At 35.6% G+C, this 18,941-nt stretch overlaps 1 protein-coding gene across 4 annotated transcripts in view; it reads right to left on the bottom strand.

Annotated features, from left to right (window-relative positions):
* Window positions 1–18,448, bottom strand: part of BMP5 (bone morphogenetic protein 5) — a 119,631-nt gene extending 101,183 nt beyond the window's left edge. For 3 of the 4 annotated variants that reach the window (XM_032648976.1, XM_032648977.1, XM_032648974.1), the window contains exon 1: window positions 17,227–18,448. In XM_032648976.1, the coding sequence (XP_032504867.1) occupies window positions 17,227–17,716 (490 nt within the window). In that variant the 5' untranslated portion in view covers window positions 17,717–18,448. The remainder of the gene's footprint in view (window positions 1–17,226) is intronic. The other variant, XM_032648975.1, reaches the window with a different exon arrangement.
* Window positions 18,449–18,941: the final 493 nt, after the last annotated feature.

Below are 18,941 nucleotides of genomic sequence, written 5' to 3'. Positions count from 1 at the left end.
CAAATGCAGAGGTCTGTGACCACCACCACAACCAAGATTCACAACAGTTCTATCAACATCCTTCAACTTCTCTCTAATCAAACTCTTGTCTATCTTTACTCCCTGGCAAACACTCATCTGTTCCCTATCTCTATAGTTTTGCTTTTCCTAGAACTTCATATAAATAAAATCATACAATATGGGTCTGGTGGTTTTTCACTTAGAAAAATGTAATTTAAATTCATCTATATCTTAACTTGTATCAATAGTTCTTTCCTTTTTATTGTTGAGAATTCCATTGAATGGATGTACCACCGCCTGTTTAACCATTCAGCCACTGAAGGACATTTAAGTTCTTTGCACTTTGGGGCAATTATGAAGAGAGCCTCTGTAAACATTTATGCACAGGTTTTTATGTGAACCTAGGATTTTATTTCTCTATAGTAAATACCTAGAAGTGAAATATCGGGGTCACGATGGATAGTGTATGTATAATATTATAAGAAACTGCCAAGATTTTTTTCAAAGTGGATATGTCATTTTGTTTTCCTACCAGCAATTTATGAGAGCTCCATATCTTTACCAGCACTTGTACCAGGAGGTTTTGTTGTTTTGTTTTTTTCTTTTTCCTTTTTAGCTATTTTTATGATGTGTAATGCCGTCTTACTGTGCTTTTAAATAGCATTTCCCTAATGATTGATGATGTTGAACATGGTTTTATGTGCCTATTGGCTTTCCATAACTTTTATAATATTTTGGATTTATGTATCATCCAATTAGTGATTTATGTAAACAGTCCATGGAATCTCAGAAAAAGTATATACTCTACACAATTTGATACATGTCAAAATTTTCAAAGTACGATCCTTGAGATATGTCAATTAATTTAACTTCATTAATTGTATTAGTCAGGTACATTTTTGTTTTATATTTGTGTGTGGGTTTGTGTGTGTATTCTATCATGCAGTTTTAATTGTATGGTAGGATTTCATACTACAAATTTGTTTTTATCAATTTTTACTTACACTTTTAACAATTTTTGTTTTGTGCATTTTGATTTATTACTTCCCATATAAAGATTTGGCAATGCTGGAGTTTTGTTGTTTTATATAGTCCATGATCATAGTGACTTGCTCTGTTCGATGTCATTCATTTTTTCTTGGACCTTAGACTTGCTGATATAAAATTCTGACCCTTAATTTCTTCTGCTTGTATATCTGTGATATACTTTATTCCTTGATTCAGAATTTACCTAATTATTTGATTGTCACTTTAGCTGAGTTATTTTTGCAGTTAGGACACCATTGTACTAATATTTGGATTTCTAACTGTTGCTTAAATGTCTTTTTTTAAAACTATACACTATGATACAGTATTGAACTTTTCAGGGCTAAGAGATATTGATAAGATGATGAACACATGTAATGAAAAATCACGATTTAAAGACCAGATTTAGCCAAAACAAAAGTGCAGGCATATCCTGGCACTCTTCCTAAATCTCAGATGTAGTTATCAGCCAAGAATGTGCTAAAGAGGTCAAGGTGCTGAAAGTGGGTCATGAGTATTCCACATCATTGTGATCATTTAAACAAGGGCTGATGGCAAAAGTAATTCCAAACCATCTCGGGATTCTGTGAAAAAGATTTAGACTCAATAAACAAACTTGATACTAAACTAGAAAGTATGTATTTTGTGGGTAAATGCAGGTAATGGCTAATCAATTTAAAAATAATGTGCATATTTACTTAGTGCTCTTTCTCGCCAATCCTCAAATGTCACCTTTAAGTACTATAATCAGTGAGATACTTATACCCCTCTGCCAGCTCTGTTCTTAGGTCATCTGTAAGTGCATGTTTTATAATTAAATTACAGGAGATTATTTGGGTTAAGTTTATTTAGACCAAATTTATTTGTTCAACTGATTTTAATTCTCAAACTGTGGTTCCTTGAAGACTATGAATTCCCCATTCTTCTTGATTTCTATTCCAGGAATCAGCTACATTGCACCTTTGAGCAGTTATTTCTAGAGTGGGATGTGGGTGGAATATTTTCCAAACTCTTAAATAACGGAGTGTTTTCCCATGACTGTTATACACAAATGACAAGTGAGGTGGAAAGCGAGAAATCAAAGCATAAAAATTTTAAAAATTAGAAGTGAATAATTATTAAATACCTAAGCACAGGAGGAATTTCTAGGCATAAGCAACAATGAGATAAAGTAACTAGAAAAATGAACAAAAATATCAAAATAGGACTCCCCAAAGAGACGATATAAATGGCCAATAGATATATAAAAGAATCGATCTTAGAAGAAATACAAATTCAAAAAAAGATGTTTAAGATTATCAAGAATGTAAATATATTAGATTTAATTTAGGTTTCAGTATGATAAAATAGTTCTAGCATTTACTGTTGGTGCAAAGAGTAATTGAAAGAAGTTTACTGAAAAAATTTAGTAATACTTTTCAGGAGATTTAAAAGACAATTATACCTTTTTTTCTAATAATTCACTTTTTAAGAACAGACTCTAAGAAAAATGATCAGAAATTGTGAAAAATGTTTATGAACACTTATAGAGAGAGATATATCCATTGCAATGGAATATATAATAGTAAAAACTGGAAAAATTACATGCCCAACTATAAAAGAATGTTTACGCAAATGAATTTTTCAGCTGAAATATTACTGTCGTTAAAAATATGCCCATAAAGAGCATGCAAAGAAATGAGAAAAGTCATATACTAAAAAATCAAGAATAAACTAAGGGTACAACATTGCATAAACATTGCTCAACTCTATGAAAAATGTATGTTTGAAAAGTATGGAAAGAAATATATAAAAATATAAACAATGGTCATTCTAGATAATAGAATTTAAACTTTTTCCTTCTTTTTTCTAATATCTCATTAACTTTTTATATTGAGTACATATTGAAACAGTAACATTTGGATATATTGGATTAAAGAAAATATATTATCAAAAATAATTTCAACTGTTCCTCTTTAGTTTTTCTTAATGTCATGGATTTTTTTCTTTTTTTAATTTCTTTTTTTTTTAAATATCTTTATTGGAGTATAATTGCTTTACAATGTTGTGTTAGTTTCTGTTGTATAACAAAGTGAATCAGCTATATGTATACATATATCCCCATATCCCCTCCCTCTTGAGCCTCCCTCCCACCCTCTCTATCCCACCCCTCTAGGTCATCACAAAGCATCGTGCTGATCTCCCTGTGCTATGCAGCAGCTTCCCACTAGCCATCCATTCTATATTTGGTAGTGTATATATGTCAATGCTACTCTCTCACTTTGTCCGAGCTTCCCCTCCCCTTCCATGTCCTCAAGTCCGTTCTCTACGCCTGAGTCTTTATTTCCTGCTTCTTTGTAATTTTGGAAATAAAGTGGCCATGGTGTCAGCAAATTAGCTTATCATAATGCTCTGCTTGCCATATTCCCAAAATGGCTTTTATATAACAGGATTTCCACATGGAAGAGCTTTTGTCAGAGTGAGTTCCCTGTAACCCCAGGTACCCATGGTGCTCTGTCAGAAGAGTTCCAGAGTCCAATGTGCACAGGAAACCCTATAACCCACATCCTCTTTGCAGAGATTCACCATGCTCGTTAGCATAATAAAGATACTGAGAAGTCTCCTCTTGGAAATATCAACCTCTATTTAATTACTGTTTCTCAGCATCCTTCAAATTTATTTGACTATAAAATTTCAGATTCACTCCCTAGAAGGACTTGAAATGCTTTCAATGAAATCACCTTACAATTACTAAGAATTCTGATTAAAAAGAGTCAGTGATTGAAAGTGCCCAAGAAATTTAAACAGTCATGATTCAGCATGGGCTTGAGTTATTATATGTCAATGAAGTTAGTAAAATTAAATATGATTTTTGATCCATTCATAAACAATAATCTTATCTTCTGACCTTCTAAGTACATCTCAGTCTAAATATTTGGAAGTCAGATATTGAGATTGTTCACACTTCCCCTTACTTTACAATCAGGCCATGGGTTGATTGGGTAGGAACAGTTAGGTAAAGGGAGGAAGAGAGAGAAATAAAACAGAATTTTTAAAAAGAAACAGGTGCCATCTTAGATGCTCATCTTTACTCTGCAGATACTGCTTGACTTGCTTTTCAAAGCAGAAATTAGACCTCAGGCATTTTGCTAAGGGTTGATACATGAACAATCATCCCTGCTTTTTACAAGCCCTTTTTTGATTTCTTGGCTTGGTATTGAGGCTGAGGGCAGCTGAAACTGAGGGCAGCTGCCCTCAAACACTTCATCCCAGAAATACTTTCTCTTGGAAAAAAAATTAATTATCCCAAGGTCTTAGCTTTTAATTTATAAAATACATAAGAAGCAGAAATAATAGATTTAACTTTGGTGTGATATAGGGGCAATGAGTGAGTTATGTGAAAGGCACTCACTTTACACGTGCAAGAGATTAGGGCTGTAGCTGCTACGGATCAAGAGATATGCATTCAGTGTGGAGTGTTCAGTGTTATATAGCATACAGAGGAGACTTCAGCCACAACTAGCAGGATGAAGCAGAGGCTAGCTGCCAGAGTTCCCATCTGCAGCAGCAGGAATTTCCTCACTTGTAGGTAGATGGTCCTGTAGCCCAAACTTCTAGTCTAGTAGATATCTCATGACATTCACTGACCAGTCCAGGATTGGGTCAGAAAAGCTGTGACAAGGCACTCATCCTTAGGTGCAGGGCAGCCCTGTTATGTGTCCTTCTACACTGGCCAGCACTTTGATAGTTTTCCAGCATCCAAATGAACTCACGATTTTTTATTCCAACCTCCAACCATTGTTTTTGAGGCCTGTTACTGTTTGGAACTTTGAAATTCTACCTCTTTTCTAGTTTGCCAAACGTTACTCCTGTTCATCCCAAGTCTGTCTTTGGAAGGTGGGAATCAACACAAATCCCCTTTCCATTCCTCATTACTGGCCAGCTGGTTGCATGGCACAAAGGTCAGTATCACCGGTGTCTTCAAAATGCTTGCCTCCCTCTGCCTTGTGAGTATTATGAGGATTTGCCTCCTTCAGAAGGCCAAAACATCCCAGTTCAGAAGAAGGCCTGGAGGAGCCCAACTCCAGGGATAACACTCTTGGTAAGTTCATCACTAGAAATTTTTTTCCCCTAAAACGTAAAGCATTACTAATGAAGTAAAAATATTCCAAATCCAACATGGGAAGTGTTGGAAAAATATGTAGAACTTGATAGAATTCAAACCACGTCCCAACCAACAGTCTTCCCAACAGCATCTACAAAGGCAACACAGTACAGCAGGGAGCAGCTTAGATTCTGAATCCAGTTCCTCCTCTTACAAGATGTAGTACTTCGGACCAATGCCTTAACATCTCTGGATCTCAGTTTCCTCATCTGTAAAATAGGGTAATTTTGTGGGAATTAAATGTTAGCACTTGAAATGCTATTAGCACTCTGTCTGGTAATTTATAAGCACCAAATAAGTGTTAGCTGTGGAAGACAGTGAATTTCAGTAGAGCAGACATCATTATAAATCTTAAGGGCTTCTTTTATCATTTCACTGTGATGATCTGGTGTTTGTTGATATGAACTCACAGGTAAACACCAGTCAGGGGCATGGTGCCCCAGGAGACTTAGATCCACATTTTGCTGTACAAGTTCATTTCATTGTCACAGCAGATTGTTGGTAAAGAGTAAAACAGTGGTAAAATATTTGTCAATGTTTCTCAACAATCAAGTTGAAGTAATAATGGTCTAATGCTCAGGATCCTGAGTAGATTCAAAGACATGTATCCAAGAGGTCTGTATACCAATTCTTGGAATTCTCTGTTATTCCCTACATGATAAAATGTGTCTTCAATGACTCATTATATCCTGAATCCACATAATGTGCAGTGTGTACAGGGACAAAGGAGACACTGAACACAAGCTTGTTAGCACACAAATTAAGAAGTAAGTTAGAGTCTGGGGTCAAAATTTAGACGGATCAAATAACTTAAAGTTTAAAAATTGTATGACCTTTACCCCTATTTCCTAAGTACAGCACAAATAAATAATGAATGTTTAAGCCACACTTAGGTCTGGAACATGCAGTAAGCATGCAGTGTAAAATGTGAACCTTCTTTTGAGATATTTCCCCTAAAATCACCTAGTGATTTTAGGGGAAATATTTCCTATTGGTAAAGTTCTACCCGCTACACAGCAGGTTTCAGAGTCCCTAAGCTTTGCTGAAGATTGGCTCTACCTCTGCCTTATGCTTTTTGGACTAACAGGCTTCCTCAGGTTCTGTTTGCTGGTAAGAAGCTTTTTTTTTTAATTGTCTTTAAAGTAATTTAGGTTTGAAAACTATTTTCTCTGCACACAAGAGATTAATTCTGCCTGGTTATTTCAACAACAAAGCAACACATTCTTTTAGATAACGGTTATTAGTGCTTTTCCTTTTACTTGGTGCTGGAATTTTTGTGTGATTTCTTGAAAGTTGGTGACACTGAGCAAAAGAATCCTGGCACAAGAATCAAGAACTCTGGGCCTGGACCTGGCTCCTTTTGCCCTGTGATCTTGGCAGTGGGACAGGCAGAGTCTTTCCACAGTGCCTGACCCAATAGTAGGTAGTCAGTTCCATTTGCCCAATGACTGAATGAATGACCTGTCAGATCTCCAGTGCTCACAGATGTGTATTGTGGGGTCATATCCACTTCCCTGAGTGCTGGGAAGTGATGTACAAAAGTGAAAACGATGATTATTGTTGTTAGAAGTTGCACTGATGTCTATATATTTCAAAAGTAGGTTACCTAAGCTAAAGAGTAGTGACAAAGAACAAAAAAATGTATAGCCAGACAGATCGTGGTCCCAGTACTGATTCTGCCATTTACCAGGTTGGTGACCTTTGTTAGTTATTTAACCTCTGATGAGTCTCAATTTTCACACCAATAAATGGGAACAGAAAAATATTTACCCATAAAACTGAGACACAGATTAACTAAAATAATGCGTGTAAATCACTTAGTCCAGTTCCCAGCACAGGAATTATACTTAATTGTTGTCATTGTTGCTACAACTATACTATCATTTAAAATTATGTGACAATGTCATATACTTTAAATGTACCACATACACACACAGAAAAAAACAATGATAAACAGCTTGCTTAATTCTGATAAATTCTCCCTCCAAGTAAATAACTGTAAAATGCTAACTGTTTTTGATATGGCAGTATGGAACAAAAAAATGCTAATTGTTGATTTGAACATGTCAATAAATTTTGGAATCCATATTTTAGTTTAAGAACTTCACTCACCACAATGAAAACTTTAGCAAAGAGCATCGTAATGACTTATCTTTAGCATGTTATCAAATAATGAAAAAACAATAAATCCATATTTTCCCACTCAACATATTAGGAAATATCATAAGTCTATGTGATGACTTTATAATATGGATCCTGTAATCAGAAGAGGTCCACAGTTTATGTACGGCCTTTTGTGTGACTTTTTGGATAAAACTCATAAATTCCCATCCTGCTTTAAAATATTATAACAAGAAGCAATTCAGGAAAATTAATAAAAAGATCTGACTGTCATCTGAAAAACAAAAGAAACACCCAAAGAAATAGTCTAGGAAAGTCAAAATGCTTAAGGCTGAATTGTTTGAAATAGAAACAAAATGATAATAATAATAATACGAATAGTAATGAGAAGAGCTACAAATTAGAAAATCATAAATTCAAACATGATCTGATTAACAGACAACACTAAAAGTGCCAGGATTGAATGATTATTTGAACAGAGTGGCTTTCCTCTTTTAGAGTTCAGGAGTTTATTCACCAATAAACTGATTCATCATGAATCAACTTTTTGCAAAATTAAAACTAAAGAAAAACACAAGTTGACTTCTGAAAATAAGCTTTCGAACTCAAGATTTTTTCTTCCTGTCTTTCAAAAGGGTCTTTTAGAGAATGCCCAGCCTTCACCACCACAAGTTTTCTAATTCTATATTATCACTTTGTCCTGCCATCAGTTTCCCCTTCTCCATAACAAGCAAGGTAATATCTGGAACTAAAGTAGAATGTTGGGTTCGTTCTAGGAAAGGGACCAAAAGTAACTGAAAAGCACCTTTCAGCAGCAACTCACAGAAAGTGTTGCCTTCAGGTGATCACAGGGAAGCCCCACAGTTACCCAAAGGCTCAGTCATGAACTGACCTTTCCTTGGACACCCCAAGGAGGGAGCAGAGCCCATCAACTGACAAATTTGAAGACAGAGTCCCTGAAATTTAAGTTCATTTTCTTTTGGATGGAGCAAAAGTCATGTGCATAATGTTCCACAGTTTCAGATAGAAAATTATCTGACAATGTCTGGTAGACTGGGCGTAGAACACCAACTGAAACATTAGGACAGCATGGATATCCTCTAGTAGAAGGAATTATAGTAGCAATAGGGATTGTTAATTGCATCCTTTGCTCATGTCGGCTCAAAGACGTATACCCTTGCCTTATTAAGTTCTAACTACAATTCTGTATTATGATCTCCACTTTACAGATGAGGGAACAGTCCCACGAAGTGAACTAGTTTCTTCAAAGATATGCAGGTGTTAATGCAAAGCTGATTTTCAAACCAGTGTGACTCCAAAACGCTTACACTTAAACCCTCCTGAGAGGGTTAGAGAACCAAATAACCCCTCCTCACTCTGAGCAAAGAAAACATCTACAAAATATTAACCATAAGGCTTATAGAATTGATGACCTTCACCTCTTCCTCACTAAATGAGTCTTCAATGTCTGCATCAAAGTTATTTGCAGAGGAGCCTACATAATTTCCAAGTCGAACTCACCCTTCCTCTGCTTTTGATAATTATAGAAGTAAAAGCAGGTTAAAATTTCCATCCTTCAAAGCTTTGAAGGGGAACAGTTTATACTGGAAAGAAGCTGTTCTACTCAAAGCTCCTCTGGGATTAAAGGGTAGGGGAATGGCTCTGGCCTCGAGGCTTAGAGGTTGGTTATTTATGAGAACTAAACAGCAGACACACCTGCTCCCCCATGAAATTCCGCATCTGTGAGTCACAGGAACTCTGCTAGGGGAGAGGAAAGGTAACAAAGAAGAAAGACAATCATCCGAATTTGCCTCCTCCTGAAATGAATTTTACCTGCAACATGCACTGTGGAGAATTTTATATGGTTCCACTCAGAATTCACAAAACTTTAACACACAGTCACAGGTCATTTCAGGAAGAATGACATAGAATTGAGAAGCAACAGGCCTAGAGATTGAAAACACATATTGCACTTTATATTTGCCCTATGAGTCTGCGTATATTCTAGTGCTTTCTTTACTGAGTTTTGTGATTGGCAATGGTAGGCTGCTGTTTGTATTGTGGGTTTTGTTTCTAATTTCAGTTTCCTCTAAAACAGTTTTAATATGTCATGTGAAATTACTGATCCAGATACAATTTAAGAACTTTTTTTCAGCATGCCATGCCTGTTTTTGCCACTTCACCAACTTGTGACATAATTAGTTCTCACACTATATTATGATTATCTCTTAAATTTTGCAATAAATTGACCAGGACAAGGATTAACATAACTATCAGTAACTTGCACTGAAATTGAAGTGATTCTAGAACTCCTGTTGACTAAACATTCAATATGCATTTGTCCCCAATATCTTCAGTTGATGTCTCAATATACACTCTCCCTGTTTCTCTGCTCAGCTCTCTACACGGAGAGGCTGACTTTTCAGGAGCTGATCCAATGGGCTCCACGGCCCTTGGCTTTCAGTGAAGATCAGCCAATGGGAAAGACAGTAGAAAAGTAAGGTCTGGGTATTTACTGCTTGACCTCCCTCCCTGCTGAGTCCATAGGGGTTGGTTGCCTGGCATCGCTCTCACAAAGGCCACTGTTCCCATCAGCGTGCCTTCCCTCTACAGTCCTCCTCTAAGCTTTCTGGTAACTGTTTCTGCTCCCGTCCCATCCTAGGAGTCATGAAAGAAGGCTCCCCTGCTTTTCCACATTCTGCATTATCTCCAGTTTTTCCAGAAAAGCCCACCTACAACATTAGAACTATTATAACATTAATTAAACTCTCCTCAAATGATGCACTTTTTGCATGTTGTCTCTTTCCACTGGGGATAAGAAAAGGATGAATAGGGCTTGATTCCCGCTAGTGTAACATGTCATCGAATATGTACTCAAGAGGGTCCCTCATCGGGTCTAATACCCTGCTGCCACCATCTTGGAATTCTTGATAACTCTTAAACAAGTGGCCCCACGTTTCCATTTTACATTGGGCTCCGCAAATTACTTAGCTGCTCCTGCAAATGTGGTACAGATGTTGGCTACAAATGAAATTCCAGTAACAATAACGGCCATTTCGAGAGGTCTCACTAGGTTCCAAATACTCTTCTTAAAATTGTATGTGATTAACTCATTTAATCCTCTCAGTGCCCAAGGAGGAAGGTGGTATTATTATCAGCAGCACTTCTTAGGCAAGGAATGAGAGGCACAGTGAGATGTAACTTGCCCAAGGTCACCCTGCAAGAAAGTGTAGACTATGGGATCCTAATCCAGGCATGCTGGCTTCTTCTATGCTACTCTGCAATTAGGTTTCATTTATAATTAAATCTTAAAGCCGTTTGAGCAGTAATACGCCATGGACTCAGAATTCTGAAAATAGACTGCCTCTCCCTCTATAGGAAGGCTAATAGCAAAGTTTCACTGAGGACAGGAAATCTGTGTGCAACAAATAATATTGAATTTCTCCTATCAGGACAGCATAGCTGAAGGGGTCTGTAAATGTTAATAAATCTTTTGATGTTGACATGTTTCATAGGCCTGCATAAAATCTAAGTGAGATTTGCATCTAACCTCTTTAAACTATTTTCTTTATTGCAAACAACTTAAGGAAAGCTGTTAAACCACAAGAACAATAAAATTGTTATTTACTTCCAGAAAGAAGTTAAATAAACACAATATGTAAGAGATAATATAATTAGATGTATTTATTTCTAAAACGCAGGGTTGTTTATGTAAGGCAAGCCCCAAGACTCCATTGTTTATGAAAAGTAAAATGAAAGGACACATCATCGTAAAGGCAGGGATCTTCATCATCTTAGAAATTATAAAATAATTATAAAATAATTAAACCTTTGTTTCATTTCTATACCAATCAAACAATTTAACGTTACACAAGGTCTGGGTTTCTATGTTTTGTATAATGTGCATGTAATTCACTGCCTTCCAAGTGTAGATATGTACTTTCTTAGGTTATGAAGGTTTGTTGTTATTTCCCTTTCTCCCAAAACCGCTAAAGAACCTTCTTGCAAATCTACAAATGACATTTTTTGCTCGTTTTAAACATTGTATACTTTAACAGATTTTGTTTCTACCTTATTAGATTATCATTTTATCACAGCCATTTAGATAAGACTCGTACAAACCTGGGGTTACTACTTAGTTAAGTAGCTTCTTGTAAACATCTCCAAAAAAGGCAGGTGAATACTCCCACTATGATTTTTATCACACTGTCATATTTTAAGCTCCATGACTGGATCTTAAACATTCCCGTTAGACATCAACATCACAACAGCTTCCTTCTCCCCCCAAATAAATGAGCCAGTTGTCAGGGCTGACTGGTGTATTTTAAAGGATATCTTAGCCAAGGGTATTATTTTAAGAGATGAGCAAATGGGGAAACCCCACAGCCCAGCCAATAAAATATGAACTGAAGGTGCAAAGAAGCACTCATAAATATTCCCTAGAACAAGGGATGCATTGTTTCCCTCCCAGCCTTTCAGTGGCTCCTCTGATCTCAGCCCCTCTCTGCATCAGGGAAGCCTCTTCCTTTAACCTATGTTTCTTTCAAGCTGAGTTACTACGTTATTTATGACTGTAAATGTGAGTAGCCCGTCTGTGTGCTCCTTGTACACACACACTGAGAGCGCCCCTTCTCTTTGCCCCGCTTCGGTGTTTCAGTCTGGAAGGATGAAAGGATTTCCCCCTGGAGCCGATGTGGCTGGGGATGTGGTACTAGCAGCAGTGTCAGGATGAGGTAGACAGAGGGTTTCCCCACAGCCTCCACCTGCGAGGCCCAGAGACAGCCCCTAACACTCATTCCATTCATTTTCCTCCTTTCCAGGGCTTTAAAAAATACTTTTACTCTCTCCATCTCATCCTCATTGTTCTCTGTCTCCAACCGTTACTCTTGATCTCTTTATGCCCTCTCAACATCTCTCTTCAACTTAACAAAGGAAATCCTCATTTCTTTACAGATATGCCACGAGTATTCCGTAAAAATTCTATTAGCCAATGGGTTTTATAAACCAAAAATAGATCGCATTTTTGATTAGCGTTATTTTTGTTCAGTGGTGTGTTTTTCCCTTTTTTTTTAACTTGCCCTTGAATTTCCCCTTTTAAATTTTAATACTGTTATAAAATAAGAACGGCAAAAACAATTAAATTCAGTCCATGGGATCCTGGGGGAGAGGTGAGGAGGCGAAGATGAAAGGCATGGTAGAGAAACAGTTAAAGGAGATGCAACAGCCAGAGAGGTTCTGATGCCCTGGGGAGCTTTTCTCCTGATGGGTGGAGGCTGCAATGGGCCCATCATAACCTTTTCCTTCTCAACAGAGAGAAAACAGGAGACTGTACCTCAATGATGGAGCTGTGACGAATTGATTTTCAGCTCATCTAAGCCTTTAGCCACGAAGAAACAAGGACCAAAGGCAGACCCCAGGAAGGGTGGGGGCAGTCAGGAGAGGGATGCCAAGAAAGCCTGAAGCTGGAGAGGCCCTAGAACTACAGAGGAAAGGCCAACAAATGGGAGGGGCAGGAGGTGGGGAGGAGAGAGAGAGGTGATATTGAAAAAATGGAAGAATGAAAGGGAAGGAGTTGGAGATGGTGGGTGACCAGCCCCAAGCCCTTCTACAGGTGTTATCATACCTTCTTCTCCCCGGCCATGACTTCTGATTAAACTTCTAAAACTAACGATTTGTGAGTGACCGTTCAAACGTGCAAAAAACTTCTATTTAAACTATGATTATAACTATCTCTGCAGCCATGCCCATCAATCAGCAAGGACATAGCTTTAGAGAAGAACGAGAATCCCCCTGGGGTGCGTTCATGAATGCCAAGAGTTGATGAAGGAGAGAGAAAAAGGTCTACACCCTCAGTGACTTCTTTTCTCTTCAAAAGTGAAAAGTTGTAAAGAGTGATTGTTTTACCCAGTATTACCGTTTGTGATTCCAGGCATAATCCATGAATATGTACTATAATGGTTTTAGATCATCTTTCCTTCCATCCCATCCCCCTTTCCTCAAAAAAAATATTTGTGTGTGTGTTTATAGGTGTGTTTACGTTACACAAGTGTTAATAACCCTGTTAGAGAGACTACATAGATAGGCATCTTTAGGTAGATCTGTGTATAAATTCCTCTCCACTGGGCACTTGAGTCAGCCAAAACCAACAATAAATATCAAAGATGTCTTTCAGAGCTGTCAACTGAGGGCATAAGCAATTTTTTTTCTTTCAATACCAAGGGAGTTTAATGATTTGGGGAAGTAGGGGAGAAGGGTTTAAGCATTTTTTTCTATTTCATACCTTAACATGTTAAATATGTTCTCATGAAACATGAAAAAATGTAAGCATCACATTTTTATACTTTTATGCTTGAGAATGAATATACATTCTTGAACTGTATCTGAGTATTTGACTCCAAACCAACTGATCAAAGCCCATTAATAAACCCGAAGTTCTTTATCAGGGAAATACATGTTGACAAAGAATAATACAAAATTGAATTTCCTATGTTGACTGATTTTTGTAATTTCCTCTAAAACATCTACAATGTTATGTCATTTTAATTTTATGATCACCAAGTAATCAAATTGGTTTCTAACTAAAAGATCTTAGAAATACACTACTTGTTTATGTAAACTAGAGATATGCTTAAATGTTGCAGGCAACTTACCTAATCATTCTTTTAATTTGCAAAGGTATTTGATATATAAACTAACCCTTAGTATTTTTGAAAAAGAAAAAATTTACCAGAAAGATATTTTTGTTACTAACTAGTGTGGAATTGACTAAGCAAAATTCCACTGATATTCATTAGTTTTAGGGAGAAAGCAGAGAAGTCAATCTGTAAAAGCTATAGACTATGAGACTGACAAAAGTTGGCCTAAGAGTCATGAATAAAATAAGGCGGAAAGTTTCTCTTCACACAATTAATAATTAATATTTGTTTCTTCAAAGTGAACAAATCACTAAAATAATTAAAAGTCAGAATAATGTGTTTGGTTTCATATTTAGTTGTTTATATTGACCTTGAGGCAATTTATTCACATTTTATTTTTTCTTCTAGTAAATTCTACTCTATTTTATGCTTATGAACATAAAACTAATCTCATCTGAAATTTTAAAAAATAGATATTTTTTAAATTATGATTCAGAGTTTGAATTAAATTTAATTGTTCTTGGTGAGCAAAACTTATGTTGGAAAAAATGTCTTTCTGAATGACAAGATAATTGTAGAAAATCCATTATTTGACTTGAAAATGACACAGCAGGCATTAATAACAAGGATGCTACTAGATCCATTTTATATAATTCAAATTGTTATGGGAAATGTCAACAGATTCTTTTCACATTTTTAAATATCAGGTGACTTCCTCAGTACAAATCCCTCGCCTCTTGCTAATTTGATCATTTGCCCTCAATCTCTACTATATACATATCTTTTAAGATACTAAAAAAATAAAATAAAATCCTCTTGAGTCTTACAGAAAGTGAAAAAAGTTTCCGATAATATTGGTTAATGAATTTTACAGTAAGAAGCACTGAAATTCTTAGCACCGTTAATAATGCTATTACACTCTTACCTTTTCTAAGTATACTTTGACCTATTTTATTATGGAAGAAATATAGAAGCTAAAGCTTTTTATTAAGTAGTGATTGACTATAAGCTTTGGACGTATTAGAAGGCATAGTCTAAAGATAATAAAATAAAACTGTGGGTCAATTTTCCTCAGAGACTACTAGGAAAAACTCATTTAGTATCACAATCAATTTGTCAGTAATTTCATGTGAGACATTTCGTTTGGAATTATTAAATAAGGAGAAAACAATACGGTCTATTATTGAAGATAAATCACTACTCAGCAAGTTAAGCATGATAAGAATATATAAATAAATAAAAATTTTCTGAAGCTTATATCCAGTATTGTTTCTCTAGTGTAAAATGAATAATTATATTTCATGGTATAGTTAATAAACTGCTTTGTTATTATAATCCAAACAAATAATCAAAAGTCTATTGATTTAAAAATATAAGTATTCTTTAATGAAAAAAAATGGTCCTAAAAGTCCTTGAATAAAACTCTTTTTTATTGGTTTTGGCTTTCTTATTCTATGTAGATTTATAAAAAACAATGGTGTACGGGTTCAAAAATCATACTTCATTCCTTTCTGAAAAAACAAAATCACTCTCTTGTGAATGATCAAAGTATTCAATTTTAATATATTATTAGAAAAGATTCATGACTGAGCTATTGTTTTATAAAGTACATGACATAACACATTCTTTCCTGTCGGATTTTAGATGACCTGAACTGATTTTTTCAGTGATTTATTTTATGAATATGTAAATCATGCTAAATTGCATTTTTTCTATGAAAATATTAAAACTTACTTAAATTAATGAATAAGCTTGAGAAATTGCTACAAATTCAAACATATCATGAGTCACATTTTCATGCCACTCATGAAGAAAAAGCAAACTAATTTAGAATTAAGATATATTTTAATGGCTTGAAAGTTCCAAAGGAACCTGTTAATTACATGTAGAAGAAAAGGCCCCCATGACACCCGATTAAGGCAACCAATGATGACTTACTAAAACTTATAATGAGAGCTTTGTCTCCTGTAACATGAAACATATGATTTATTAGGCACCTTATCCTTCCTGCTAGGATTGCTCAGAGCAAATGATCAGGGCATATTAAGCAACACGTATTATAAAAGCATCATGTGTTATTAAGATTTGTTGTTATCTGACTTTTCAAAGAATATTTTTTGAGATATTATTTGAAGAAGTTTTAAATTAGGTGTGTAATAAAACGTCAATTTTAAGTCCAAGTAGATCGCACTTTTAAAATAAAGTTTTAAAAGTTCTAACATTAAGATTGATTAAGTTTTGTCTTCAAAAATAAATACACTCTATGTGTTTTTTTTTGAATGTTTAAAGGTAGTAAATTTTCACCTTCAGTCACTAACAAAAAATTTAAAGAAAATTACAGCCCCTGTAAAATCATTTTAAAGTGGTGACTCTTTAATATTATTGCAAGATGAAATACTGGGCCCTAACTTATCATTTGATATTGTCAATATCAATTTTCTAGGTATCGTCAGTATCAGCACTCAAACATAATTTTTAAAATTATTCTCTAACCATACTGCTAATTAAAGAATTTTTCAATTGAAATTTTTTTATCTTAAATGACAAGGAAAGTTCTGTATAGGTAAAGCATCATAGCATGTTTTACACTTCTCTTGCCTCTGAAAAAAGTCAAAGAAGTATAATATATTTTAATCATTACAGTTAAAAAATGTTAGATTGAAACTTCTTTTCCAAAATATTTTTCACAGGATTTCAGAATCTATCCCTGAAAGTCTTTGATAGTAATCTTTTACAATATTATTTAAACTTAATTAATTTCACATCAATATTTTCACAGTAGTTTCCTCACTAAAATGAGAGTTTTTAAATAGCATATAAATTACACTTATATGCCTTTTAAATTACTAACCAAAAAATGGTCCAGAATGTCGCTTTTACTTTTCCATCTGTAAATACTTGCATCATCATCATCATTATTATTATTACTATGACTGTTATTTTTCCTATAGCTTAGCTATCCTTATAAATGCTCCTTTTTTTTAACTATTGCCTGTTTATTCATACATTTAAGCAAAGTTGAAATTTTAACAAGATGTGAAAAGACCCAAATTTACCCATACCATGTGTTTAATTTTAGCTTTTTATGTTAAAAAAATATATATATATATATACATATGACTTTGTTGCCTAAGGCAAAATCTTATTTTATGTCAATGAAAGAAAGGAAACAGAAGCTGGAGAGGAGAGTTATAGAAAATGACTGTATGTAAACATGACCACCTACCAGGCAGCTACTTTACCATTAGGAAAACGTCCACTTTGCAATAACATAGATTAACAAATAAACGAACAACATACCTAAATTGACAAAGCTCATGACCATGTCAGCATCATTCAGAAAGTTGGCATCATGTAGGCTGGCTAGAGGAGGACTCTGGGTGGTCAGGGGAGTCGTTCGAGACAACTGGATGCGGCGAGGGTACCCATTGGGAGAGGCTGGGGAGCCCTTCCTGGCTCCCCTGGTCTCTGCTGCCAGGGATGCCCTCACAGAGTACTCCGGCTCCTCGGGGTTCTCCTCACTGGCCATGGCGTTGTACAGGTCCAGCATAAAGAGAGGTGCAGAGGAAGCTTGTTTTCCAGGTGAAAATGGTCTGGGTCTGTGAGGCAAACCCAAGATAGAAAGAATTTCCCGCTGTATTTCCCGTCTTTCGTGGTTCCGTAGTCGTCTATAAATAAAACTGGAGTGAACATGATTGTCTCCCAAACTTCCTTTCGCAGAACCCACTAGAACCCAGCAGCTCCAGAGGAAACCCACAATACCCCTAAATAAAAATACAGTCAGATGCATTTTTGTCCAAAAGCAAAAGTTGATATTTTTTAGTCGTTCTTGTCCTCTTACCAAAAACAAAAACAAAAAAATCTAAGTTCTTAGGAGGTATATTTCCCCAGTAGCTGAAAAACAAATTTACCTATTCTTCATGACAGTGACATTTCTGAACACACATCCTCATTGATTTTCCTGCCTTATTTTTAATATATTGGAATATGTCAAGAGTAGTTATTTCTAAGAAAGCTGAAACTCAGATTTCCAGTTATCCACAGTTGTTAAGAGTTTTTGCTGCATGGATAGAGCAGAAGACGGCTAATATTATTTGATCAGATGACCTATGCATTCCTATATCAATATATGATAATCAGGCCTTTGGTATTTGAATGAACGGAAGTTGATCTTCTAATAAACTGTAGTTCCCAAAGTGATCTTCACTTGCTCTTGAGTTCTTCTCAACCCTTGAGCTCTTTCCAAGACAAATCCTGACTTCTGAATCACAGATCTATGCTGATCTGCACCTTGGTGTTGGAATATATATTTGTCCGGCAGCTTGGTGATAACTTTAACATCTTTTGTGTCGTCTTAGTGTAAAACAAGACTCAAGGTTGTACTATTCAAGTCAATGTGTTTTCCTGAATTTACTTGCAAACCTTCCTGAAAGTCCCTTCACTCTCTTTCTCCTTCTTACTGTTAATTCCACCTCCAGCAGACACAAATATACCAGCCCTCTTCAAGGGAGATCTAAAGAGTAATGTAAGCACAACCCTGCTGGGAAAGAAGAGGCTTCTCATTGTAATTTGAAACTGGTAAAGCAAAAAGAACTTAACCCCTTTGCTACCAGAAAAGACTTCATTTTCCCAATTTTATAGGCACGCATCTGACACAGCACAGTGATGCATGGAGCATATAAGTTCTGCGGGGGAAAAAGCCAGTTTTCAAGCGGCAGACTGGAAATTTGGTCACCAATTTTATAGAGGACCCTTTCAGATCTTTCTTTTAATAGTACACATTTAATACACTTCTATATTAAGTCTCAGGTTGTGGCTGAATTAGCATGAGATGTCTCCGTTCTGTATTTGAGATTATTTCTAGTTTTTATAAGTTATTAAAGCTTACTTCTTGAAAAATAAAAGGAAGCGTCATAAATTGAGGTTAATTTGTTGTTTGTTAATGACAGCCAGATCTCTTTAGAATAAAATACAGTAGAGAATTCACCACCAGTAAATATATTCTAGCTCCCAAA

The sequence above is a fragment of the Phocoena sinus genome, chromosome 11, assembly GCF_008692025.1.
Source record: "Phocoena sinus isolate mPhoSin1 chromosome 11, mPhoSin1.pri, whole genome shotgun sequence".
Taxonomy (NCBI): Eukaryota; Metazoa; Chordata; class Mammalia; order Artiodactyla; family Phocoenidae; genus Phocoena; species Phocoena sinus.
Note: the sequence above shows the minus strand (reverse complement) of the source record. Positions and strands in the feature narration are given on the sequence as shown.